Source organism: Eutrigla gurnardus (assembly GCF_963514095.1).
Source record: "Eutrigla gurnardus genome assembly, chromosome: 8".
Lineage (NCBI taxonomy): Eukaryota > Metazoa > Chordata > Actinopteri > Perciformes > Triglidae > Eutrigla > Eutrigla gurnardus.
In genome coordinates this window covers 15689027-15716271 of record NC_139922.1, presented here as the reverse complement: position 1 = coordinate 15716271, position 27245 = coordinate 15689027, and the positions used below count along the sequence as shown (strand labels likewise).

The following is a 27245-nucleotide window of genomic DNA, read 5'->3' as shown; positions in this document are numbered from 1 at the left end:
GTCCTGTGGCACATAAATGACGAGCGCCTTATCTCTTGTGACAGAGGAGGGAGATTTATGGCCCTAGTGAATCATCCACATAAATAGAAGACGCCCTGCCGGGGTCAAGGGGAACGAGGAAGCTGAGTCTGTCTGTATACTAGCCTAGCTGCGTTACTTTGATAATGTAACAATAATAATAAGTAATAATAGGAATACAACTATGCAATTATTCTTTTCCTGCCTTTCATCATATTTCTCTCAAGGGATATGAGCTGGAACAAAGTCAATGGTACATTCAGTGTGAAGGACGTTTTAGCAGGTCAAATACCACACAAAGGGACTTAATGTAATACAAAATACAGTCCGTCCTATCACATTGTGTTTGGGGGGGAGTTGACAATAGGCACAATATGTAACACAAATTTGACTTAATATGAAATGTAAAGTATGGATCCACGTTATCATGAACATTCAAACCAGCAGTGTTATTTGTACGTCAGCTATTAGCCGTTATTATTCCATAAGAACCCTTCAAATTGCAAAGATTCAAGTCTTAATTCAAAGTCCGATCAATATTTCATCAGTGCTTTCTCGTCATCGCATTCCCACACCGGAGTGCAGAGAAGAGTTATTATCATGATCAGTTGTAGAAATCCCTTTAAAAAGTTTCAAAATTGCAGAACGAGTCGTTTTTAATCTTCTAATACAAATGCCGTTTTAGTTTTGATATAATTTATGTGTAAAAATGCTGCAGTGAACACGAGTGCAGACTGGAGACACCACGATGTGCCACACACACACTCCCGGTCTCCGGACATCTTCACCACCGACACATAAATTAATAAATCTCTCAAACAATTGGCACACTTCATATCTGCATTGTCAGATGCTGCTGTGTTTACCCATCAAACCTCCCTTTTCAAATGACGTCCCATAGATTATTAGTGATGACCGGCAGGACACCATGAGGTGCGTTGCATTGACCATTTATTTAGGAACGTGTGCGTTTAGAGGACGAATATGAAGCTGATCCAAGCTCATTTCCAGGTTGACTGTGATTTATTAAAAAAAATATTGCCTGCAAGTCAGATTTTATTTTGTTTTTGGCACCACTTTTGGATTTTGTGGGAACGTACACTTTCAGTATGGATGACACGCCAGAGCAGTTGGTGTTCAGAAACCGTGTTCCTGTCAACTTAAAAGGCCAACTCATGAAACCATTAGATGACGGAAGAAATGTCCCGACCCATAAATACAACAACAGTGTGTTTCAAAGCTAATGGTGTTTCTTGATGATTGGGTGCTCCATGCATTGCCTTAGTGCATTCTACTTGGTAAGAATAAAATATAACTCATTCAAGTAATATTTAAAATGCCTACTGAGGGATTATCAGTCGGAGCATGTGTTGGAATCCTCAAGAGAAATATGACATTTCAAGCTTACAGCTCTTATTTTGTACACTATTGTATCGGCATGTAGAAAGGGTTGGCAGAGAGAGCGAAGTGAGGACCTGGAGGGGAGGTCACGTCGCTCAAAAATACATATTATGGGAGTGAAAGAAGGAGGACGACATGGTAAAAACATAACTGAGTTTGTGGCCAGCCTCTTAAAAGATCACTGATTTTGCGAAACGTTGCCAAATGATTATATTTGCCCAGAGATTTTAAAATCTCTAGATGCCCACAAGGCATTCGACAGTATCAAATATTCCTATCTGTGCAGTATTTGAGAGGTTTGCTTCTGGCCCTACGTTCTGTTCACAGATACAAATTTTAAACACTACACCCAAGACATCCATATGAAGATAAGTGGGTTCCCTCTGACCCCAGTGCTCTTCGATGTCCCCATAGAACCCGTTGCAATTATACTAAGAGTATCAGTTTAGTTGGAATCCATATGAGGGGACAGGAACCAAAGCCTTTGTTTTATGCAGATGATCTCTTCTGGTTGCTCTCAAATTTCAGATTTTTGTGGGGTTTTACGTTACAAAATTGAGCTAACAAAAAACGCTCTCTTGTTCTCAGACAGATTCAGAAAAATGGTTGAATACAATTTTATCGATACAGTGGGTCAGTTGTTATTGTCATTGTTTTTCTTTGACTCCAGCTCACCTTTGCTGGATGCTGGATATACTAACATTACATGGATGCTGGACTAACATTTTGGGATGGGGGACGTGCTAAAAATGTTCCACTTTCTTTGAGTCAACAAGCACAAAGGGGGGACAGTGTCACTCTGCTATCGCAACTCAAAGTTGATCATACTAACATGAAACATTACCATCTGCAACGTATCTCTACTAATGAAATCCATGCTGTAATTTATAATGCAATACCACATGTCAAGCATTGAGCTTGTTCTGAACAGGCATATTTTAATGGCTCTGTTGTCTGGAAAGGCAAAAAAGAGGAGAGAGGATTGACTTTGCCAACTATAACTGGGCAGCCAATCTCTGCAAATTGACATTCAGGGTCTCAGATCTGTCTGTGACTCACTCAGGATACGTTTGCACTTCAGAATCCACTTTAACAGTAAATAAGCCATTCCCATGGCCCCTATCCTGTCAAATCCCCCCCTCCCCCTCCCCTGCTGACTCTGTTTCAATTATGGTCTAGAATCTGGGTATAAGGACCTTTTATAAGGTGGTGTCTTTATTTCATTTCAACAACTAAGGACAGATTTCAGTATCAGTCAGATTTCTTCGAGTACTCACAGTTTCGCACCTTTGTCAAAACAGATTCCTCTCCATCCCTGAACTCATTACAGAGTGCTGAATACATTAGTAATTGAATATGGACCCTGCCTGTCAGGTGCTGTATCCATCCTACGTCCTACCTATGAGACCATTCAAAGGACCGCTTCCATGTCTCTGACATAGAAGGAGGTGGTGGATGGGAACACAAATTCCACTCCAATACACGTTGAGTATTTGAATAATAATAATAACAATAATAAGCCTACAGAGAGAAAGATTTGTTTGGCAGCCCCATATGAGAAGTGAGATAATATTTATTATAAAAAAAACATAATACATTTGGAAACGAGCAAGCAGTACTGAATTGTAAATGCATCACTATACAGAAACAAATACTATTGTATGTGACACCCAGTTAACAATATTACAAATGAGGCTGTCAGAGATAACACAATGGAAGGGAAGGCATGATGCAAGCAGCTTCTACACAAAGTCAATCTGATCATGTCCGGGCCCGTTCAAATGCAGTCATCTGCTTAACCGTGATCTAGTTGTATAAATCCCCTGGGACTACAGAAGGACAATTAAGTGGGATATTCGAAAGAGCGGCCACCCCTTATTGTTCCCGTGCCCGCATTGGTCGGGTGTCGCAAACACCACATCCCCGTATTGATTATCGTACTCTTCTCTAGAGTTGATGGATGTCCCACAAGCTCCTGTCTATGGGAGTTTAAAATGAGATTACAGATTTTTATCACCTGGCGGCCGGCCAGTCTGCAAGGCTTTGAGATGAGACGGGACCTAAATCTCACAAGGAGAAACATGACTTCCACTACAGCAGAGGAAATGTGCAAAAGGCCATGCAACGTGGACCAAAACAGTGGTATCTACAGGTTGTTGAAAAATGTATGACCTTGTTTAGGAAATGACCTTAACATGATTATGCCATTTCCCATTGTTTTAGGCCTTTTATGTTATCAAGATCTGGTGCTGTGATGCAATACCACTCTACGAACAGGCACTCCTCTTTCAAGTAAACCGTGTTTAATTCTCAGCCTGCCTACATGTAGTGTGAGCATTTCATCTTACCCACAGGTGCTGTAAAAAAAAAAAAAAAAACCCTGTACAGTATTATCATATCAAAGGCACCCTCCTTCACAGGAAAGAAAAATCTGGATTTGATTATTTCAGTCAAGCACATCCCTACCGGGCCTTGTGGGCAGACATCATCAATGCATAAACTGCAAAATAATGGAGAGAGAAACCATAAAAATCCTTCATTAAGGGCCATTAAAAGCGTTCTCAGAATATTGGCCATAAGTCCAGTGTTGGTGAGGGAAAAAATCCCCTCTCCCTGAAAGGTGGTATAAATCTGTACGCTACAGCCCAGTGTTTGCCGCTGGCACAATAAAGAGCTTGTCAGAAATGAACTACTGGTAATAGGTTAATTTATTACCACATTCCACTATATGATGCCGTTATATATGGGTTCTAATAAAAGCTACAGACTGCATGACAACAAATTAAACTTTTTGTTGGACTCACACCGAAGCTACACTTTTACTCTGCGAGATTTTCAATTAAGCTCAGTTGCAGCGAACCTTCGAGGCTATGAATCAATGCGGAGAAGATTTAGTAAAAGTCTATAAATGTACATGATATGTTGGGAAGAAGACTGAGAGGTTGAAGGCGTAAAATATTATTTGTTCCCAGGACAAGAGGTGTGAAATAAAAGAAGTTTTACATCAAAGTCAGCGAAACCATCCTCCTACTCACCATAGAAAGACAGCTTTCCTTTAGCCAAGTTTCTTCCTCTGGTGTTTTCAGCCACGCATTCATATATTCCTGCATCCTCCTGCTGGAAGTAAGGGATTTCTAACACTCCACTGGCTTTATTGATGTCCACCTTCCTGCCAAAAGAGGCTCCATCCGCTCTTCTCCAGCTGATGGTGGGCACTGGGCTAAAGGCATGAACACACAGCAAAGGGCACAAAATGAAAAAAAATCCCCCTAGAGATCATTTTATCTACAAATAATAGTAATAATACAAAGATGAACAAAAACACTAATAATGCATGTCAATGTTTAACTAATCTGAAAACTGGTTAGCATTTCTTCTGTATATTCTGGGTGTAAAGCACGAGAAGGAGTTATTAAAATGTGAAATCTCTTCGCAGGGCCTTCGCACATTGCCATGCAGCTCGGGTTGATACAGTAAACAACAAACGGTGTAGCGAGCTCGGTTTAATAACACACAGTGGGACGTACTTTCCAAGTGCAAAACACTCCAGCGTGACGGTGGAGCCCTTAGCAACCGGGACAACTTCAGGGAACTGCACTTCAATCTTTGGCTCGTATTCGCCCATCGCACCTACAGTTACAAAGAGAAACAGAGACATTATGCCACGCTGGTCTGAAGGGAATCCTTTCGGCTCAGGGCTTGAAAAGGTCACACGAAACAAAGTTTAGGACACTCAACTGTGTTAAAAGAAATGATAACTCCATACACTGGACTGTGTCCATTGGCTGAGTGACCGCTATTAGGGTTGTGACTTGACATGCTGTTATTTTCTTAAAAACCACAGCGGTCTACAAACCATTAAATATCTAGTAATCATAACTACAAAGCTTTCTTCAACATGAGATGAACAATATGACACTGTGACACCTTTTCCAAACCAGTCAGCCAGATAAAAGTCAACTTCTAAGAAAACTTTGATGATGACTTCAAACCATGAAGGACATATTGAGCAACAGAACCACACAGTCTACTTTCTATCCTTTCGACTAGGGGTGTGACGAGATCTCGTACCACGAGATCTCGCGAGATTAAAGTCGACGATATTTCTCGTCGCGTTAAAAATCTGTCTCGCGAGATTTGTGAGCTATACATAGCTGAGGTTTTACAGACAGCTGTTACTGACTGGGAGCTTAAAAAACCCAACCACGGCATCGCTTATTGTTACCGACGATGCACGTAATATGGACGTGGCCGTGCGCGACGCGGGATTGAAGTCGCACATCTGTTTTGCGCACACTATAAATCTTGCAACCCAAGCTGGCCTCGGTGTTCCCCGCGTCGCTCGTTTACTCGGGCGGGTGAGACGTGTGACTGCTTTTTTTCATCGTAGTTCAGTGGCTACCGCGGTGAAAATGTCCAAGCAGAAACGGCTACAATTGCCATCACACAAGTTAATCACTTTATTTATTTATTTATTTTATTTTAACTTTTATACATTTTAGTTTCAGTTTAAATTTGTGAAAGAAGAAGTTTATTAAAAGATCATGCTTACATCATGCATGTAGAGAGTTATAATAAAATATTTCAAAATGCATGTGCAACTCTGTTAAATTAAAGTCTGTTGGTCCAGTCATATATTTTGTCATTGTAGTTTTCTTAAAATCTCGTCTCGTCTCGTTCTCGTGAACCCAATATCGCGTCTCGTCTCGTCTCGTCTCGTGAGCGGAGTGTATCGTCACACCCCTACTTTCGACACAAAAAAACATCTTTGTCAGAGAAAAAAAAAAGAGGGAACACACTAACCAGATAAAAGCAAACATTCAACTTGAACAGATGATTCAATTTGCTGGCATTCTGATCTCGGAAAGAGAAACAATTCATCACACTCCGCCCTACTTATGTCGTACCGTCAACCCGCAGCACAAGAGGAGTCGGCGGTCCTTGAACGCTACTTTTGGTGACCGTGTTGGTGACTACACACGTGTAGTTGCCGACATCGGAGAGCTCCACTTTGGCAATGTAGAGGTTGCCCGTCTTCTGGGACACAAAGCGCCGCGTGTCCTGGATGACGAACGACGGGTACTCGTTGAAGATCCAGGTGAAGGTGAGCTCTGTGAAGAAAAGTCAACAACGTACCGTATTTATACATCCTCCAAACCCTTGTTAAGATAACGTGTGCTGCATCGGCAACCTCATCCCTTCAGTGCCAGTGGATGCCTTCAGGGATAAAGCAATTAGTGGATTGGACTGAGTGCCAGCCTTCCATGATTAAAAACACAATTTATAATTGAAGAGCAATTACTCTTACTCGCTGTTGGATAGATGCCCTTAATATGATACGAATCTAACAGGTTCACTATGTTGGAGTATGAATGATTGACTTTTCTGGGAAGTTTCATATTTACATTCACAGACATTTTGAGGTCTTTTCTGGCAGCGGCGTGCTTGACTTCCAGATGTGGAGTGTGTTGGTGATTTAATGACTAACACTTGTCCCTTTCTTTAAAAATCAATGAAGCACCCTTGAGCAAATCATTTAAGTCCCATCTGTTCCAGTATCGCTGCTCGGTGACATCTGGGATAATTCCATGCTTGCACTGACTTAAAACAAGTGTTGCCCGCTCATTCGTTTCAATGAGAGCTTCATACAGAAGGCGAAGTTGTCCAAACAGTTGAACCGAGTTTAGTTCTAACATAATAAACATAAACGGACATTGTTGCATTAAGAATTATCGTAAGGGAGGAAAGACTGTGTCGTGATAACTTCCCAGAGTTGTTAAAGCCTAACCACTTTCCATTGTTTTGGAATTTGGTAGGCCTTTTAACAGCTGTATGTATAACTCAAATATACAAAGATACATTTGTACTAAGGGAACCAAGCATACAATAACAAGTCTGTAATTGTATTACCATTGTATCATTTAATTAGGCTCCTCTTCATTTCATGTCTTTTTTTTTTCATCTTACCTTTTCCATACTTCTTCTTGGGATTTATGACCCAATATTTATTTATTTAAAAAACACAGAGACGGTAGTTGTGCATAGAAAAACAACAACAAGCATCTCCCTTTGTGCCTGTCATATAGCAGCGGAGGACATTAAATCAACCCTTAAGCTGCGGATCCTGCATAAGCAACGGCATAATGTCCAATAAAACCGACATATTACAGATCGCGTTGCATTCGGTATGGTACCGCCAACTACTACTCATCATTCTTGATAACAAACTTGGGAAAGACTCCCGGTGCTATCAGCCAAATGGAGTGCAGTCAGAGAGGCTTTGCACTAACAATCAACAGCATTATAAAAAAGGAATGATGGTGTTTTGACATATTGACACAAGGATAGATTGCTCTGGACCATATTGCATCCCTGTCCCAAAAGCAATCTTGGCCGTTGGTAAAAACTTGTCTAAGCGATGACTCGGCACTACAGTACAGGGAATAATTGAGACGTGAGTTGGACACTCATCCACTGTCTCTGTGTTCTTCACTTCTCCTCTTTAGGAGGCAGGAGGATGTGTGGGCTTTGACGTATTACTGCAAACCCTGCAAATCAGGACGTGACAGGGGATTTTGAGACCTTGTGATGCACGGGGGGGGGGAACAAATGCTCCTTTTCAACAAGTACAACTACAAGTACAGAGTGGCTGTTTTCATGTTGGACTGGTAGAGGACGACCTGACCTTGTGATCGTCCCAAGAACACAACGTGAGTTTGGAGCTTGGACTGCACAGTGTAATCACATCTGTCCATCAGTTTCGTGCCAATGATGTTCCCTGCGTTCCAATGTCACACATTTAGAAAGTCGTGTGCATTAAAGAAATAGATCGATGCCACTCTCACGTTTTTAGAGTAAATATGAAGCAGGTGGACAGTAAGCTGAGCTTAGAAGGGGAAACGGATAGCTAGTATCTGTCCGAAGGTAAAAGAAAAAAAATCTGCAGACTAGCATTTTCACGACTCACTAATTAGCACTTTATGTCTTGTTTGTTTCATCCCCAAATAAACTTAAAATATTACACTTTCCATTTTTTCAGGAGATTATGTGCTTAACTAGTTTTTGGCCGGGAGCACTAACTTCCTGTAGGGTTGATGTCACCCTGAGCAACAGCAGAGACTCCTGGTGAATATGTTTTTAAAATTATCTATTTTAATTTCAGAAATTGTACAAAACCAGAAAAAAATGTGTTAATCATTGAGCTTTCCAAGTTTTTTTTAAAGACTTATGTTTACCTTATAACAAAGCTAATCGTTTCTCCGTGTTTCCAATGGCATGAGAGTATTAATATTCTCATCTTTCTCTCTGCAAGAAAGTGAATGTGTATTTCCCAAAAGGTGAACTATTCCTTTAACAATTTTTTCAGCCTGATTGGAGACATGAATAGAGGAGACACATTTCAATTTCAATATCTATCCATTGTTGTTTCTACTGCCATGAACTCCGTAATTTGCATCAACCATAATGTTTTGGCTCCATCCAGCCGACCCACCGAGAGAACAGCTGTAATATCCTCTCCCCTAAATAATATATTCCAGCTCTCATTCCCACAAGGTCATGTATATTTAATATCTGTTTTTGAAACAATATCTTCCAAAGGTGCAGGGCATGACAAACTGGGAGAAAAGGCAAATAGGAGGTTACTAATTGGTTAGTTAAAGATTCATGGTGAGAAACAGGAAATAGGAAGTGGAAAGTACCGATGTTCGTGTTTGATAATTTGACTTAAGAGCATCCTGCTGATGGGCGGTAATGGAATAATGCAATCATGACTGACAGTGAGTGGCAGATTTTCATTGTGGTTCCATTTAGCCCTTGTATAATGAACAGGCAGCATCAATTCCCCCTTAATGATCTGAGAGGAGGGGAGAGAAATGCAACATGACAGGCCAAGGACAAAGTGAATCCAGAGTGGATGTATGAGGCGGTGTTGTATCAAAGTAGAGTCTATGTACAACTTGTGTCAAAGTTGTACTCGCAAGTCTGCTCCCTAGACAGTAACAGCCATTAACCATGGGTACCTATCTGTATTCAGTACACACAACAAGTTCACTCTATGAAATGGCTTAGGTCACACACATGAGAGGGGGGGGATCCCTGCAAGCGATGTGTGTTACTGGCCAGCGAGCAGCCTCTGTTTGGAGGTATGTGCACTGCAAAAGAGAGAACAAGTGATTTCAGCCTTGAGTAAGTCTAAAAGGCCTGTTTCCATTAGCGAAAGGAGGTCAGATGCATTAGGTCCCGGACTAACCACAGTCATTCAGACCCTTTCAAAGCAGAAGATGACACAGACTGACATCTAATGCAAATGCATGTACAGCGCAGTGGAACAACAGCGCTGGATCTCCTCCTGAATGCCTGACAGTATTTTTGGTCATTCTTTAAGTGCAACTTCAAAACCGCCTCACAGTTTTAGAGCATCCTGGCTGCACCAAACTACTTCCTGCAGCTGTCTTGGGGGGGCTTTGTGGAGTCGTTAAAATGAAATAATGGCTTCCTGAATCATGCATGGGATATTGAAATTCTTTAAAGGGGAGAGGAGGCAGATCCTTGTCTCAGGCTGTATTGCAGAGATCATGAATTATGTCTCATCACCTTTAACAGGATGAGAGTTTGTTTCTCACTTTACCAACACTGTGATAGTCTTTGCAAATGGCAGCGAGGATTTGCTGTACAATTTAATAGCGCTTTAAATAGATTGGAGCATGCATCATGTATTTGCCAACACCTTTCTAATGTATTTGTATTATTTCCATGAATGTATATTAAGACACACTAAAAACACCTGGATGTGTGTGGCCTCAGCCCCTTTTTTAAAAAACCCATCCTATCATTTATACTTGCATCAGTATTACATTATATGCTTACTTCTCTTCACAAGGCTGCAAATATTAGCCAATCACTTGATTAGTTGATGAAAATAATTAACAATTTGTATATTGGAACTTGATGGCTGTTATGGACATTTGTATTTGCAATTTGCTTACATTTTACATTCCAGTGATTAATTAATCTGGAAATCTGGAGATGAATCCATATTGATATAATATCATTAATAATGGTATTTATCTTTAGCTGCAGCACTATTTCCCCTTGGGGAAAGGATTGTGTGGATTAAAGTGAGGACTGGATGAGGACGAGGGAATGTAATCGTAAAGAGTGTGGGTGTATTTATGAACGTCTGAGCATGTATCTAAAAGGAGACGGGGTACACCATTACCACGGCAGATATAATCGGGCTAGCCTTTCAGCAGATGTATGAGAAAATTGGAGATGAATCATCCTAAAGCACATCTCTGCATCCACAACATCTCCATCAATAGGAGTAATCTCCAATGACAGTTGCAGAAAATATTGTGACAAAATGGATCATTCCAAGCACTGTGCAAGGTTGTCAGAGCACAGCTATGATCCACGATGGGAGATGAAGGGGCTCTTGGTGTATACAAAAGCAGTCTGTACGTTACTGGTGGGTCGGACAAAAGCACATGCTCTGGCTGTGTTCAGCCGGTATGAGGAAAACAGCAGGGAAGCAAACTGACCCAGTTTGAATGAATTTGATGAAGATGAGCAATTCATCACTATTCCACCCCCAAATTTGTTAATTGTTAAGAGCCAGATAATGCATTTTGATTTTGCATATTTTTAATATTTAATATTTCCAAAGAAAACGAAAAGTTTTTTTTTTTTTTGCCTTTGTTGTTTTTAAACACAGGCATCTTTTAATGGTCTGTACTTCATGGAAAAGACAGATGCATGCATTTGACATGCTCATAAAACTGCATACTTATTTTGGTTAATGTTAAAAAAAAATGCAATATTAAAGCAACACTTAAGAACTTTTCCTCTTCGGTCCCCCTACAGGTCGGAAGGGAATTGTCCATTACTGCCGCAGCCTACCGCAGCGTACCGTCACACGCACGTTATTTGTTTGTATGCAGAACTGGCTCTGGAAACGATGAACAAGTTGAACGATGTCCAGTGACAAGGTAGAGTAGCTAACGTCTTAGCTAAGATTAGCTAACATGAGCCATAGCGATAGTTACATATATATTAGCACAATAGCTAATGCCTTAGCTAACACGAGCCAATAAAATAATTGACATTTTATTGTACACAGATGCACACTGTTGGAAAAAAATGATTACCGGTATTATTTACAAGTCCAGCAGCAACAAAGCCAAGTCAGTCCTTCTTGCATTTTGACTTGTCCGATATTCACTCTTGTATGAGCTCTTTCTTTGTCATGCTCTGCCATGACGCCAATTTAAAAACTACCTAGCTGCAAGGTATCTTCCACGCACCTGCCGGGTGTTCTCCCAGTGATCTCCACGCAGAGCCTCCACCTACCGGCTTTTGTAACGCTTGCCGTAAAGCAGGTCTAATTCGTCAACAGAATTCGTAGTCTCATTAGAACTACAAAACCGCTACCCGACGAGGCAAAGTTACATAGTGCGGTTACAGCCGATAGAGGGCCGCAGAGCAAATGCGGAAGTGCCGTTCACCCGGTTTTGAGGTGATGAACCACTGAAACTATTTTGGAAACATTTGTGTTGCTTTAATAATGCATCCATGTGCTCTATTTCCACTGCAGTGATTCAATTGAACATTTTTTAAACAAATGAATGTCACTTACATATTTCTGACTCACAGTGATAGCCCAGCTTTGTTTGTCTTCTTTATTATTGGTGGTTAGAGTTAGCTGATCCTGGTTGAGTTTTCCTGAGTTAAGCCAAGTTAATTTGAATACAGAATATTTGGATATAGTTTGTGCCCACCACCTTCTTAGACCCTGTGGCCAGGTTTCCTCACTATGGACCATCATTCATGTACTTTATTAACACTGATCAGTCAGGGGGGCACTATAACAAATTGAGTCGTAGATAGACATAAAACAGTTGTGAAATCTAAAGTCATAATAAAATATTTTCATATAACCAGGGGAGGCATCTACTCCAATTATACCAGGAGTTTTGCTCAGTGATATAATAAGCATTGCCTTTTCTCTGAATCTCATTTAACATGATGAATATAATTCATAATGGCAAACATTTAGCCAGCCTTCAGATTAGATACTAGCGTGGATGGCCCACTCCCTTGTAAGAGCAGGTAGGCGTCGTCAGAGACTGGATGTGACAGATATGGGCCAGGTGCAATGTAACAGTGTTGGTTCTGACAACAACCCCTCCAGGACTCGAGTCCCAAGTGATCAGTGTCATGTCGGAGGGAGGTCCACAGGGAGTTGGGAGTCTAAATAAAAAGGAGCTTGTTTTTGTAACAAATGACTGACAAGACGAACATGAATTATTGAAGAGAATTATTGAATAAGTCTATTAACACTTCCCTGAAGACAGAAACATCTAGACCCAGATATCGCATCTCCGAAGATTTTGTCAAATTCTTACCCAAACACTGTGGCATACATCTTGGTAAACATCTGTGAAGTGTGATGTTGTCAAATATGCACGATTGCAGATACAACAAAGCAGCTGGAGCTTTTGAGCAAAGTGTAACATCAGAAGGAGGGGGGGGGAGCCTCTCGAATGTTATGAAAATTAGTTTATCAAGAGAGATGTTGCATTTTTAATGCTAATTTAAATAAAAATGGTGTCCCGATATCTCACTATTGCACGAGAGTGTAGCAACAAAAGATCAGGAGAACCATCTGTCAGTTGAAAGGTCAAACAAATCTTTCCATCACTAATAATGGAAAAGGAAAAAGCTGTGCCATTAACGCACAACATGTGTGAGGGGGAAAAAAAAACATGGCGATGATTCACGTGATTAGAGGATGAGAGTTTCAAAGGTTTGATGTTTCTCACATCAAACGAGCTCTCACCTGCTGTTAAATTAATACAATGAGATACATCATCAGATGTGTTTCTATGCTTTAAAATGCAGGTAGGATTTAGACATTATGCATCTTCTGACCTCTGGAACGGCTATTCGCCATGAGAGCCGAGCAGCAGCTGTCCTATATAATTCCTGTCTTTTGAGAGCCCCTAAATTCAAAACCTTGTTTTTCTATGCACAATGGAGACTAGCAGCGTCCTTGTAGTCAGGACTGAGAGCTCTTTTGTATTTGGGTGTAGGAAAGTTAATTTTCAAATTATTCTGCCAGGTCCATTATGGTGAGGTCACATAGAATACAAAAAAGGACCCAAATGGAGAAAAAGAAGTCAGGCAGGTCAAATTAAATGAAAGGCGAGCTTTCAATAACTCAAATTGATCAAAAACGCAGAGGGAACAAAAACTGGAAGCTGGCTGAGGCAAAGTGCAATAGAAAAACCCTAAAAGGGACATAACTAAAAAAACACGAGTATGAAATGTACACAGGATGGAACATGGATGGATGACTATGGTGGGGAACTTCTAATTAAAACAGGAAAATCAACTGAACAACAAACCCAAGGTCTTGACATTTTAAGTTTGATACAAAACAAAAAAGAAATGCATGAAAATGCATGCGCCGTACATCTGTAACTCCACCACACGTGACTTAACCTACTAAAACAGATGGAACTTTGTTGCAACAACTTTGCCCTGTACAGCATTTCCAACTGTGTGCAACATACATTATGTAGCCATGAATAATATTATATAACCGCCACAGACGTCAGCATTCATTAAACACACAAACAAGCACGATTATTTTGTTGACTCAAAGGCAACTCATTAAACTGCATCAAAACATTTCCAAGTGAATAAATTAATGCTTGGTTACTGAAAACTCCCTGCCTCTCTCTGATCGGCTTGCACACACGAGTTCAGCCTGCTTGTGTAATTTGTACAGATTACCCAAAAGGATTTTGGCACGTGTAACTCATCCAAGTAGAAGTCAGTCAATGTCGACTCATTTCTGCACTCGTGGCTACAAACCCAAAGGTTGGCCAGGGGAGCGCCACGCTTCCTTGCCAATGCACTCACATAAAGGAGGCAATCTTCCTCTCCCAAATTGTAAACATTAGCCTGGTGTCTGCATGATTGCCTCTACAACGGACAGTGCATCACGCTTCCAGACAGAATTTTGCATATGGCACACGAGATCATTGCTGCTTTCCTAAGAATAAACTATATTCATATTATTGTTGCCAGAATCTTTCAAATATATTTGTGGACACTGTCATGACACCGCTACTATAGCCCCAACGAGCCTGACATGCTGGTGTTTTGTTTTTTAGCTGGCTGGAGTGTGTGTTGGTATTTGGACACCTTCCACCAGGGGATGTGTCTAAAACAAAACAAAACAAAAAAAAAGGCATTACACTACAAGGCTGCCAAATGTAAGCATGTGGCTCATTGTCCCGGCGTTTCTTGTCAACACAAGGTGCGATGTCTCATTATACAATATACAGAACAAAGCAGGACAAATGTAAGCCTACTCTTAGGTCTGCGGGTGCCTGTGTTATTATAATAAAAACAAAAACATTCTCACCCCATTCTCGCTGCAGCAGCCGAACGCCATGATTTTGCACAATAACACACAGCATGAATTAGTGGAAAAACCCAAACAATCCCAACATAGTTATATAATTTTATATAAAACATCCAGTAGAGCTTTGAGTGCATGTTTTTAAAGTCTGTCCTTTAATATCACACTGTATAGTTAAACATATGCCCTCATTGGGGGTCATTCATTCCATTATAAATATGCTCTGAAAATTATATAAAAAAAACTCTCCCTTTAAAAATGTAAAAACAACCTCAATAACTAATTTTGCTCGATTCTTACCCTGACCAGTAGGATCACCAGCAATACCGGCCAGCAGACTACAGTCTTTAAGGGGCTGCAGTGAATGCATCATAGAATAAACCCCATGAAACATGACGATCTACTGAATCCATTGGTTCCCACCATGTCATGCTTGTCGGGAACGTGGGGTAAATTGTGGTGAGGGGAAACTGCCGTGGTGATTTTTTGAAAGGGCTTCCTTGACCTCTCATCTCCAGATCTGTGTCCTTTGCAGACATGCCAAATTTATTCTAATGTCATGCAGTGTAGGGCAGAAACCAAGCAATTTTTTGCATGCATTATAAATGTGTTGTTTTTGCCTATTCTATAAATGGGGTATTTGAATATTTCTGCATAATTCCACTCTTGGAATTGCATAATGTGGATATGACTGGCAATATGAGATTGTTGTGTGTTCACACGTGATGATGTAGTAGCCAATTCATGTAGTGAGACCATTTTTTAAAGTCGCTGTATAAAATGACCTGTTGTGACTTCTACGATTATCACAACCTCAGGAAACGTAACAACCACAAACTAGAGAAGATATATGGGGCATTTCTTGCGTTTATTAACAACTGCAGAGTTTCTGAATATTTTCCAGAAGAGATGTGCTCACTCATTGTCCTGGTGTCTTAATGTGATATTTTGGAAGGATTTTTGATCAATTCTGGAGTGGTAGAACATTATGAGACGTAAGTGACCATGAGAATGACCATCTTCGATCACAATGCAGTGTCTCCCATTAAATTCCTCGATTGTGGCGGCCCGCCAAAGTTTGTCTAACCACAGTTTCATAATGGACCTATAATATTTGTACACTTGTCAATGGTGGTTGGCCCTCTCCCAGTGGAATTCCTTCACAGCGGCTCCAGCCATGTCAGCTTCACAGCACCCCCTTGTGCAGACTCAAGCCCTCTGTTGGACTGTTAATGATCACATTATATACTAAAGTACAGTGTAAAAATACAATTTACAAATCTCAGGCATTCAAAAGCGAAAGACTACAAAGGTATTGGCATCAAAAAATATTTAAAGTTATGGTCTATATCACTGGATTATAATTCTTCATGCATGAATGTGTTCCTCCCTTTAATGTTGCAGCTGGTAAACTGCTTTTAACTATATATACTTGATAAACCTTACTACTATATACTACTGCTGCAATTATTCAACAGAATTGAGTGAAATTATAAGATGAAATTGTCATGTTCTGATTCCACCAAACTTATTCAATAATTTCCCCACCTTAACCAGGAGAAACACATTCCAGATAAGTAAAATCAATATAAATAATAGTAACCACATCTTCTTAACACAAACAATATTATATTAAGAGTTAACTTGAAGTACCAGTTAGTGGAAATTCAAACCATTCTCTTTTGACGTACCATAAGAGACTGCCAAAGAAAATATAGGAGTCACTGCTTTTTAAACCCCCCCTCCAACCCCTGCTATCTTTAGTATGTTACAGCACATCCAGATTTTCCACCATTGGAGAATTGCATTCAGCCTTGCTTGCTGGTAGAAGTCAAACCCTGACTCCAGACCCCCGTGTGGGAGTTAATGGCACTGGATGCTAAGTCCCGATGATAATGTCATGGATGCAAAGGGCCGATGTGAAGCACACAAAGCGCCTTCAGAGAGAAGCTCTATTACTCAGCCTGGCAGCGCCCCAGCCACGGACAGCCTCTCCAGTCTGCATGCCAAACTTTTTCCTCGCCCCCATTAAAAATCAGGCTGACAGGCCAGAGTGTCCCAAAGTAAAAAATTACTCACTCCACTGACCTCAACAACACAAACAAACAAGCAGGAAATATGAGGGGGAGAGCGAGAACGTGCTTGACTTCCACTTTGTACAGATAAACACGACGCAGATGAGTCCACACTTGTTGAGCAGCAAATTACCAATTTGTCTAATTGCAACAAAAACATCTTCACACAATAAAAAAAACAAAGGCTGCCTTACCTCCAGAGTGGTGCGGCGGGCCACACAGTAGGACCACACCTTGGCCTTCACGAACCCTCACTGGACTTCTTCTCTGGGTCTTGAAGTTCTCCAAGTCTGGTAAACGCATTAGAAAAAAGACTAAATAAATACATAAATGCATTCTTTTAAAAAGCACACGGGACCTGCCGAGTTGTTTACGAAGGTAAAAATGCACTACGAGTACATAAAATAATTTCATTTCTGGTTCCAACACTGCTCCACACCCGAGTTCAACACCGTGTGATGCAGAACTTTTGCATATTTTCACGAAGCATGCTATGTTTGCATAAATGCAGACAAAGTGCTGTGAAGACCTAAACACTTCTGACTGTGGCAGAAAGCAATTCCTCAAGTATAAGTCACACATGAGTGGATTTAATTGGAACTGTGAATTGTTATCACTTTCTGTGTTTCATCCACTGCACACAGACCAGTAACAATTAAATGACTAAGACTGAACCACCATTTGTATGGAGACCGATTACTTGTTGACAACCTGCTGAGAGAAAGCAAATAGAGACAGCAATCCTTGAACGCTTTTGCTTTTTTTACACGCCTGCTGCGACTCTTGGAAATATCTCACGCAGTGTAGCCAAATGCGGCTGCCATATAATGACATAATCAAGACTGAATTCAAAAACAGGGAGAAAGAATGCAAAACCAACACCTCCTGTGTACAAGGGCGGCAGGATGAGCCACTGCATAATACATACAGTATGGGGATTTTGCAGACCTCGTGAGTAATGGAAAACCGCATCCGGTAGTCTTACATTATCACAAATGAAAGCAGCTTTTTTTTTACAAAAGATTGAGCAGAAAGCTTCCATATGACTTCACAAATTAGTGAGTAGCTCATTAAGTTCTTCTCATATTTGGTGCAGACAGATTGTGTGGATGCGTCAGTGGCCAATTTTAAATCTATGGCTGATCCATGCGGAACAATAGCATAAAACCTCTCTGTGCATGGACAGACTGAGCTCAGTTAGGGTCCAGGTCCCTCTGGACCAGGGAGCCAGCTATACTGTAGATCCATCTAGATGAGATAATGCTCTTGAAGGGAAGGCCAGAAATGGATTCATACATTTTATTCAGTTTATGTGGGAAATGTTTGTAAAAGCAAGAATTTGTGTATGTAATGCTTAAAGTTGTACTCTGTAACATTTTCATCTATTTAATTGTCTTTTAAGTTACTATCTATCAAAGAGTGAGTTAAAACAATGGTGATTGGTCACATGACCCACTAATGAAAGTGCTTTTAGTTGCTGCTTTGCCCAGAAATAGGATCTCCGTGTCTGTGGCGACATTCCCGCGCAAAATTCATCTTTTTATCTTCCTTCTTCTCTAATCTGCGCAGCAAAAACCAAAACGTGACGTAAACGCGTACGCGTCGTGAGCAGATCTGAGCAGAGTTTTGCGTCTTGGCAGTGTAGACGGAAACGCTACGACGGAGCGTATTCAAGTTTTCCACTCTGGAGGGTGGTTTCAGATTGTTGCGTTTTTAAGCCCCAAAAATGCCGTCACCGTCTAAACGAAAGGCACTTCCGATAAAATATTTTGTCGTTTTTATTTGCAAGCGTCCTCGTGTAAACGGGGCCTCAGGCTCCCCTCTAGTGTAAAGTGTTTACATTTGTACATTTCATTACTGCTGACTCACAAAGGAGGATCAACAGGCAGAGAAAGAAGACCATTCAACTTCCAGTCCGAAGAAGAATAAACAAAAAACTAATGTAAGTGAAGAAGGGCAAGTAATCAAGAAGCACAGTGACCGCCAATGATGGAAAAAGAGGATCACAACTGACGTCATGCAGTTCGTTTTCCATGCATTTTATTGGTTATTGGCAACTTCAATTAACCATGTTAAATGAGCACCCATCCATATTTCCTGCTGGTCCTGGAACCATAAATACATAAACAACCTTCCTTATTTAGCTCGCATGTGAAATACCATTGACTTTCTTCTTTAAATTCAAATCTATTTTTCTTTTTTTTATACTGTGACATGTTAAATTGTCTGCTGAGTTTATTGAGACATTTCTCTTAAAACCACAAATGTCAACCTGCCAGTGTTGCTGGAGACGTATGCAGGCGATGATCATAATTCATAGGATTTCTCCTCTGGACAAAATTTCATTAACATCCGTTAAATAACCAACAACAGACCACCATTGCCTTATAGCCACTATGGTTTTTCTTGGCTTCTTTTTAAGTTGCTCCATTTTTTCAATTTCCTCAACATACTGTTTAGGTTCAGTGAGCAGGCAAGCAAGCTATCTGACTACATTAAATTACATTAAACCGTGGCTGAACTGGCTGGGCCACTACCTGCTGAGTCAGATGGTACGTGTGTCCCAGCAGCTGCAGTAGCACAACCGCTGAAGAGTTTGAAGTTGTGAATCGTTTGGCTTGAGTTCCCATCCTGCACAATGTTGTCATGTGAATACTGATAGGAAATAATCCGCTACAGTTGCTGAGATTCGTGTGTGGTTCCTGAGACAGAAAATAGGTCTGCATGTGTGTATGTATGTATGATATATATATCAGGGTCCGACGTTAAGGTTTTTTCCTACTTGCCCGTCGGGCAAGTACTTTTCAAATCTACTTGCCCTGCCTAAATTCTTACTTGCCCTGCCTAAGAGGTTCTTTTTGTGGCGCCGCGGTGTTGTGCAAATTTTCTTCAAGACTTATATCTTACTAAAATCCATTATCTGTTGACTGTAGACGACACTACACAACACTTCTTCTGTCAGAAAGCTGTTTTTATTTTTCATTTGTCATTACATTTCATATGAAACTTCTCCCTGCTCTCTTCCAACCAATGAAAGAAATGTTGTGACATTGTATCTTGACCCGACGTCCACTCCATTTGTCGTCTGGAGATTTAGAAGAGATGCATACTGCGTGAACGGCTGCTCCGTTTTGGCGGCATGATAAGCTGTCGTTAGACATTTTTTTATCTGGTTGTGGCTCTCCAGGTAGAGTCTTTGGACACAACGGTCCATCGGTCCGGGAACATTTCGGTGTTTTTTAGCCTGTACGCAGGCCAGGTGAGGAAGTGACTTGCTATGGCTGTCTAAATTTTGTTTGCGATAGCTGTCGTTCCCGCGGAAGTGAAACAACGTCACCGTACGTCTGCGTCGGTACGTCAGCACGTCAGCACAGAGGCTCGTACAGACACACCAACTCCGGCAGCAGACGTCAAGTCAACGGATCCCATTCATTGTCTATGTAGAGCAGGAGCTCCGCATGATGGATACGGCACGTCGAATTGGCGGCCCTCTCGCCGTACGTGAATTTGCATAAAGTTCGATGGATTGAACTTTATGCAAATGCCGTCCGTCCAACGCAATGCCGCCGGCTCCAGAAACTTCGTTCAAACTATCAAACTAGGCAGTGTTGATCAAATATGAATCCAGATTCTGTTACTGCACTACACATTTCCCGCCTCAAATGTTTTCAGAAACATGCTGTAGCGTGTAGTTTAACTGTAAAATGAGATCGTTTGTGGCCCGGCCGCCATGTTGGAAACGGCAGAGCAAAACTCAAGTCCCGCCCACTTCGCAGGACGTCTATCCAATTGATCCAACTTGAACACAGAACTCGCGGGTGCGTTCGACGGTCCGTTGCGTCGCTGCCGGAGTTGGTGTGTCTGTACCATAGCCAATCGAAGCACACACAAAAAAAAAAAAAAAAACCAGCACACTGCAACTGCCGCCTCCACAGCAGCAGACAGATGATACGAATTTGTCGGAGTTTGTGCTTGCCCGACCGGGCAAGTCTGAACAGGTTCTACCTGCCCGCCGGTTATTTTTACTTGCCCCGGGCAATCGGGCAACCGTTATTGTCGAACCCTGTATATATATATATATATATGTTCAGGCTCCCAGGCCTCTGGTAGAAAAACCCTTCCTTGAAGGAGGAAACAAGAGACCACCTGGAGAATTATAATAAACAATTATAATAACAATTTGTAATAGTTTCTGTATATATAACTTGACAAAATGAGCAATAAAGTGCTTTACATAAGAGCAGGCATAAGACAATACAGTAACTGAAGTGAAAACATCAATCAACATTCACACATATAACAAACAGCTAGTTCTGGGAGATCTCCACCTTCCAAATGTCTAGGGATTTGCAAATGCAATGGACGAACTGCTGCCTTATTTACACATGTGGTTATGTGTCGGGGCGCCAAGTGGGGATAACGCACTGCCATTGGTCAATGTCTTCTAGGGCGCAGCCCACAACCACGAGTCATATTCTGGAGCCGTTTACTGGCGGGAGAAGAGCTTTGAGATTTTGTTTTTTTGTTGGTTTTTTACTTCGAACAGCAGCAACAGTGAGTGAATCGTCTACAAGCAAGAGCGCGACCTCTGCAAGGGGCCGGCCCAATTTGAAGGGTTGTCCATCATGTTTTCCACCCAGTTTTAGCAACGCAAGCTGGGATTGATTCAGTCTGTATTGGGCAACCATTGAGAGACTTGGTAGTCCAACACAGTACACACAGAGACAAACAGGAAAAGTTGTTTAAAATGTATCTTCCAGTATGCATGTATGGAGTAGGTTTTCAATTTATATAACATGTCCATTAGTGTATTTTATTTCTTTAAAAATCATGAATATAACACACTTATAATTTGGTGTGAACTTACCAGCTGCAAAGCTGAAGAAGGTTCTCAACTTTGAACAAAAAGAACAGACTTCATTCACAGATGAAAACAGTCTTCTCTAAGTCAACTGTTTGCACAATTACCAAGCAACAACTCCTCTTATCCACTCTTTACCACTAAGTGAAACAGCTCATATGAGCCATCTGCTTCTAACAAGCATCTGTGTGTGTGTGTGTGTGTGTGTGTGTGTGTGTGTGTGTGTGTGTGTGTGTGTGTGTGTGTGTGTGTGTGTGTGTGTGTGTGTGTGTGTGTGTGTGTGTGATAGCTGCAGGGAGAACTAAATTGGGTTAGAAAAACAGTGAATCAAATCAAATGTTTTACAATAATGACAAAGTACTACAGGGCCAGACATTGGGTGCCTTTTGCCCACCATGGCCCTTTTTTGACATGACAGGACTAGATTCAACTCTCATCTAAAATCAGACTCGCACATTACCAAATATCAGAGTTGTTCAACTCACACTGAGAGTGGAGCTCTGATCAATATTCCTTTGGAGTATGGTGGGGTGTAAATGAGCTAGACACACTAAAAGCCAACAACGCCTGACAACCCAAGCTGTTCTGCACCCCGTGGATCATCTTATCAAGCCCATCACGGCTCTGCACCTCCATGTGCTTCTCCATGGCAGGGTTCAGGCTATTTTGAGTGCTTTCAGATCCATGAAATTGGATGTGAATTTGCATTTTTTTTGTTCGAGCTACATCCACGTGAGCATTGTAATGAATGAGAGGTGATTGTAGAGGAGAAAAATTGAAGCCGTTCTGTTGGAGTATGAGCTCGGGGGCAATTTGGGATGTGGCTACATTTGTCATGTAACCATTGGGACGAAAAGGATGAAGAGTTTTTAAAACTTTCCAAAATAGACTTCATTTGAAGTATAATGTGTGCCCATTCAGGAGTAATTCTGTATTTCCGATGTGAGCTACAGCTGGTTTGGATAGAATTTAGTCAAAGCTAAACAAATAAAATAAATAACCATAATGAGCTATGAACCCTTCGGCTTTTATCCCCTAAACCAAAGAGCATTGTTTTATTTTAAACGAATTTAGAATAATATGATACGGTGTCTCTATCATTCCATCCCAAAAGACCTGGACTGGGTATAACATCATGTAGTAACAAATAAAGATCATTGGAATTTAGTGATTGGATTTTATTGTAGTTTGTGATAAAGTTTAAAATTCAACCAGCTGGCGGACGAAGATAAAATACCAGAGTTTTATCTAAACACATCCATCTAATGACCAAAATGTTTTACACTGGACCAAATGTGTAGAATTAACAAGCCAACTAACATTGCCATCCTCACAGTAATGAATAAAATGAAACTATAGAAAAAGACACAAATGCCAAAAATGTCTTTCTTGGAGCAGCAGAGTTTGTTTCTGTGAGTTGCCAGTGAGTCAGTCACCTCCCATCCAGCTGTAGCCAAAAAGCAAATGGCAAGAGCCTTGGAACCAATTTTAATGTGATGACATTCTCTGATTTTTCATCTTTGCCCGCTTATGCGATCGCTTTTATAAAGCTTTTTTACTGAACCAGTTACTTTTCCTGAATGACTTAAAAAGGTATGAAGGGTGCATTCTAAATCTTGAAAGGTGTGCTGCAAACTGGTACAGGTAGTTATGTGCTCTTGTTGATCGTTTTTGTTGGAAAACTATGCTTGATAAGTGCTACACAAATAAAATTTGATTAAAAAAAACATGAATAATGTTTACAATATCTATGAGTTACATCAAGAAGTTTGTGGAAATTACAGAAAGGATTATTAGCCCTTTGAATTATCCTGCTACCATGGAAACAGATTTGTGGCTACATTTATCTACTTTTCACTGCTGTAATTAACAGTTATATAAACATGTTAGCATGAAGGTAAAAAAAAGAAGAAGAAGAATACTGGTGCATCATCTCCCCACATCTTCGTCTGCTTCTCATCTTCCCTCCACTCGTCCTCAGTGAAGCATGCAGTGAAGCGCTAACGGTGAGTGACACATGATATTTGAGCAGTGATGAACATCAAAGGGCCCTAATTCTTACAAAGTGTTACCGCTGGTGTCTCCTGGCAATTACCACACCGTTGTGATGTGGTGCATTCAGAAAAATGCCCACTGCCGTCGTGGCCTTTAAGAGGATTTGAAACCCAGATTGAGCACTTAGCATCACAACGCTGACGATAAATGTTATTGTCCCTTTCCTCGGATGCCTTCCGGCTCAAAACAGACTTAATTTTCACCCGAGGCAAAATCAATGGATAAAGAGCACAGAGCTGAAGGAGATGAAAGAAAGCAAAAAAAACAAGAGATGGAAATCTTGCAAAGTAATTACACAGATAAGGTAGTTAGGTTAGACTAAAGCCATTAAGAAAAAGATGCAAATTATGTGCAATTACAGGAGTGAACTTGATAGGAGAAATCATCGGCACCAAGATACAAGGGAGTCACATCCTGCATTGCTCTCATAAATACAGCTATTTCACCCTTCATTAAACACATTGTTACCCTCATGGCTCTATAAGCAGCACAGCGTTTAGGCAGCAGCACGTTCTCACTTTACTTCATACACTTTGCCTGTATTGCAGGTTCTTCAAATCTGTTGTATAACGTTGCATCTTGCTTCAGTGAAAGTCCTTATACTTAACGCCATAAATATCCCTTGAGAATTAGAAAATTCAATCTGGCTCGACAACCAACAAGATTATTCTTTCCTGCACTCCCAGCAGGACCGTTCAAACATTCACGTCTGTATTGTCAACAGGATCAAGAACATTTATACTTTTAGAGTTTTAAACCCCTACCAGATGGCAACAGACACTGTTATGTCATCCATCCTCCAGAGGATTAAGCATGTAGGCTATCTTAACTGGTATGTGTGCACACATCCATGCAGTACACGTTTGATGTTATGGCACATCGTTAGTTGGTGCAAATAGTAGACATTTATGTTGTTCGCCACTTCAGCCGGGACGTCTATGAATAAATCCCGATATATAGATTACACTGTTAAAGAAGGTACAAAAGCATTGGCTTCAGACTCCCAGACCGTGTGAGATTTACCTGCAACATGTCATTTTATATCCCTGCATGTTCTTTATTTATGGCTTTTACTTTGGTCTTTGTCTCACAGTTATTACAAGACAGAGAGCGCTTCAAGCCCCTCGGTGTGTGAAAGAGCATATTGAGCTACTCTGAGTCAGAGTCCGTTACAAATGACATGATACTGACTCTCATAACAGGTTGCTCCTTGGTGAATTATTCCCTTGACCCCGGACCCACTCAATCATAGAGCACACTTAATTAAGTTAAACCGAGGGGCACTAAATAAGATGTATGACACATCAGCACTGATGCTTGTCCTCATCTGTTGACAAAAGCAGCAGGTCTCAGGTCAGGCCCGGGCAATGGATGAGACCGATCACGATGACATACAGTTCGGGTCAGGCCTCGAAAATTGATAGGAAATGTGAATATGATCAACGGCCTGCTGGCAACTCAGGGCACGGATGTGCACTATATGCTGCAGATTTAATGCTGCTCTGTGACAAAGAAGTACCAAACCATGGCAAGATGGATACCCCTCTGCTCTCCCTGCCAAGGATCATCTCTGCATCTGCTCCGGCAGAGAAACAGACATCAGAATTCAATCTCGCTGCACCATCTGTTCACAGATATCAGGGCTGTCATTTGATACGGGCTGCCCATCAAGAGTGGAGGCCTCAAGTTCACCTTGCCATCAGAGATGCCTTCGACTCTGCTCTTATAAAATGTGATGGATGAAGGGCTGTAAAGCATCAACTACTGGGGGGGGGGTCTGTCAAGGCCGACCACACAATCATCACAGGGGTGTGAGAAGTTTAATAGAGTAAACAGCAGCACTGGAGCCTTAATCAGGGTTAAAGGATAAAAACACACCGTGACATGGCCGGTTCGGTTGTGTTTTCTCATTAGTAACTTTAATAGTATCAGCCCATTGTAAGAATCTCTTGTTGCTGGTTGTTTTTTGTTGTTTGAGAAGATCAGGTCTGACAGCAAACAATTTCAGAGAACCCTACTGGGTCATTATACTTTCAGCAAACCGGAATGTCTGATGTTGAGGGAAACTTTTACTTTCTAAGGCTGAACTCAACTCAAAACAACCAAAGTTGAATTGAGGCTGAACTAAACTAACCAAACTGGAAGAAAATACAATTTGCCAAAGACAATTTAACAAAACTAATATATTTGCACATTGTTTGGTGGAATTAAACATGGACTTACATGCGATGTGCAGACTGGCCTCTCTGCTGACGATGGTGCCAAAAGAGTTGGATGCCAGACACTGATAGATGCCAACATCTTCCTCTTTATTCAGATGGCTGATGTGTAGGTTTCCCCCCATGAGAGAGTAACGGGATCCTGGTCTGGGCAAGATGAAAGACTCATTGAGCCTCCACCTGGAAATATAAACATGTGATACACAACATAAAAATCCTTAATATAATACGTTTTATGATAACCTTGTCATACCCATTTTTCAGACTAACTGACGCTGATGCAAAGAGTCCAATTAATGTAAAATATAGATAATCCCAGTATTCTGTCTGTCTGTCTGTCTGTCTGTCTGTCTGTCTGTCTGCTTCATGGAGAAAGCAGACAGACATAACAGTCTGATGTGTGCTGCAGCAAAACCAAATTAATACAACTGAAAGGATGAGCAATCAGCAACAGTCAATTCAAAAAGCCGTTCGTTAATTTCTTTTCAGGCTTTTTCTCACTTCAAGCACATCTCTTACTCAAAAATTCAAATGTTCTACAGTCACTCTGACTATTCTGTTTCTTTTCAGCCTGTTTGTCCATCAATGAAAACACCAAGAATCAAAAACCTCCCCTCCAATCATAGTGATTACCAGACAGGGGGCCAACACCGAGGGTCGGATGCATGAAGCTCTGAGAAAACATGACTAAAACTGTGAACGCACTAAGACAGAAACATGCATACGGGTTCTTTTCTTCAGATTTATGAAGCTGCCTGCACGTTGACCTGATTCTGCTTTATAAATCTCAGTCATTGTGGCCCTGAGTTCACACGCACAAGCCTCATTTCCACACCCACAGTTAGTCAAGTGTGGATGTAGAAACACCCTTAAACTCACGTTTGCATATTGATACTCCACCACTCATTAGACCTTTCAATGACAAATATGGCAAATAAAAAGTGTAATTTCACCGACTTTGTCACACAGGCTCGGTTCATCGCGCAGGGCTGTGGCTATTTGTAGTGTCCATACACCAAATTCATCACCCTGCAAACCATCATTGCGGTAGATTCTCAATCGTCATTATTATTAAACGCCAGAAGGGTAATCAATGATTTATTCATAGCACTCGTATTGAAACAGACGTTACAAAGTGCTTTACAAAGTCGGGAAAAAATGAATCATTAACAGGGAGATGATGG

The 27245-nt window shown here is 41.0% G+C and overlaps 1 protein-coding gene across 2 annotated transcripts in view; it reads right to left on the bottom strand.

The window, feature by feature from the left end:
• The window catches only part of cntn3a.1 (contactin 3a, tandem duplicate 1), an 81043-nt gene that overhangs the window by 30766 nt on the left and 23032 nt on the right, over nt 1–27245 (bottom strand). For both annotated transcript variants that reach the window (XM_084014846.1, XM_084014845.1), the window contains exons 4-8: nt 26066–26241; nt 17121–17216; nt 6327–6530; nt 4947–5049; nt 4455–4639 (exon numbers count right to left, since the gene is read on the bottom strand). In XM_084014846.1, the coding sequence (XP_083870972.1) occupies nt 4455–4639; nt 4947–5049; nt 6327–6530; nt 17121–17216; nt 26066–26241 (764 nt within the window). The remainder of the gene's footprint in view (nt 1–4454; nt 4640–4946; nt 5050–6326; nt 6531–17120; nt 17217–26065; nt 26242–27245) is intronic.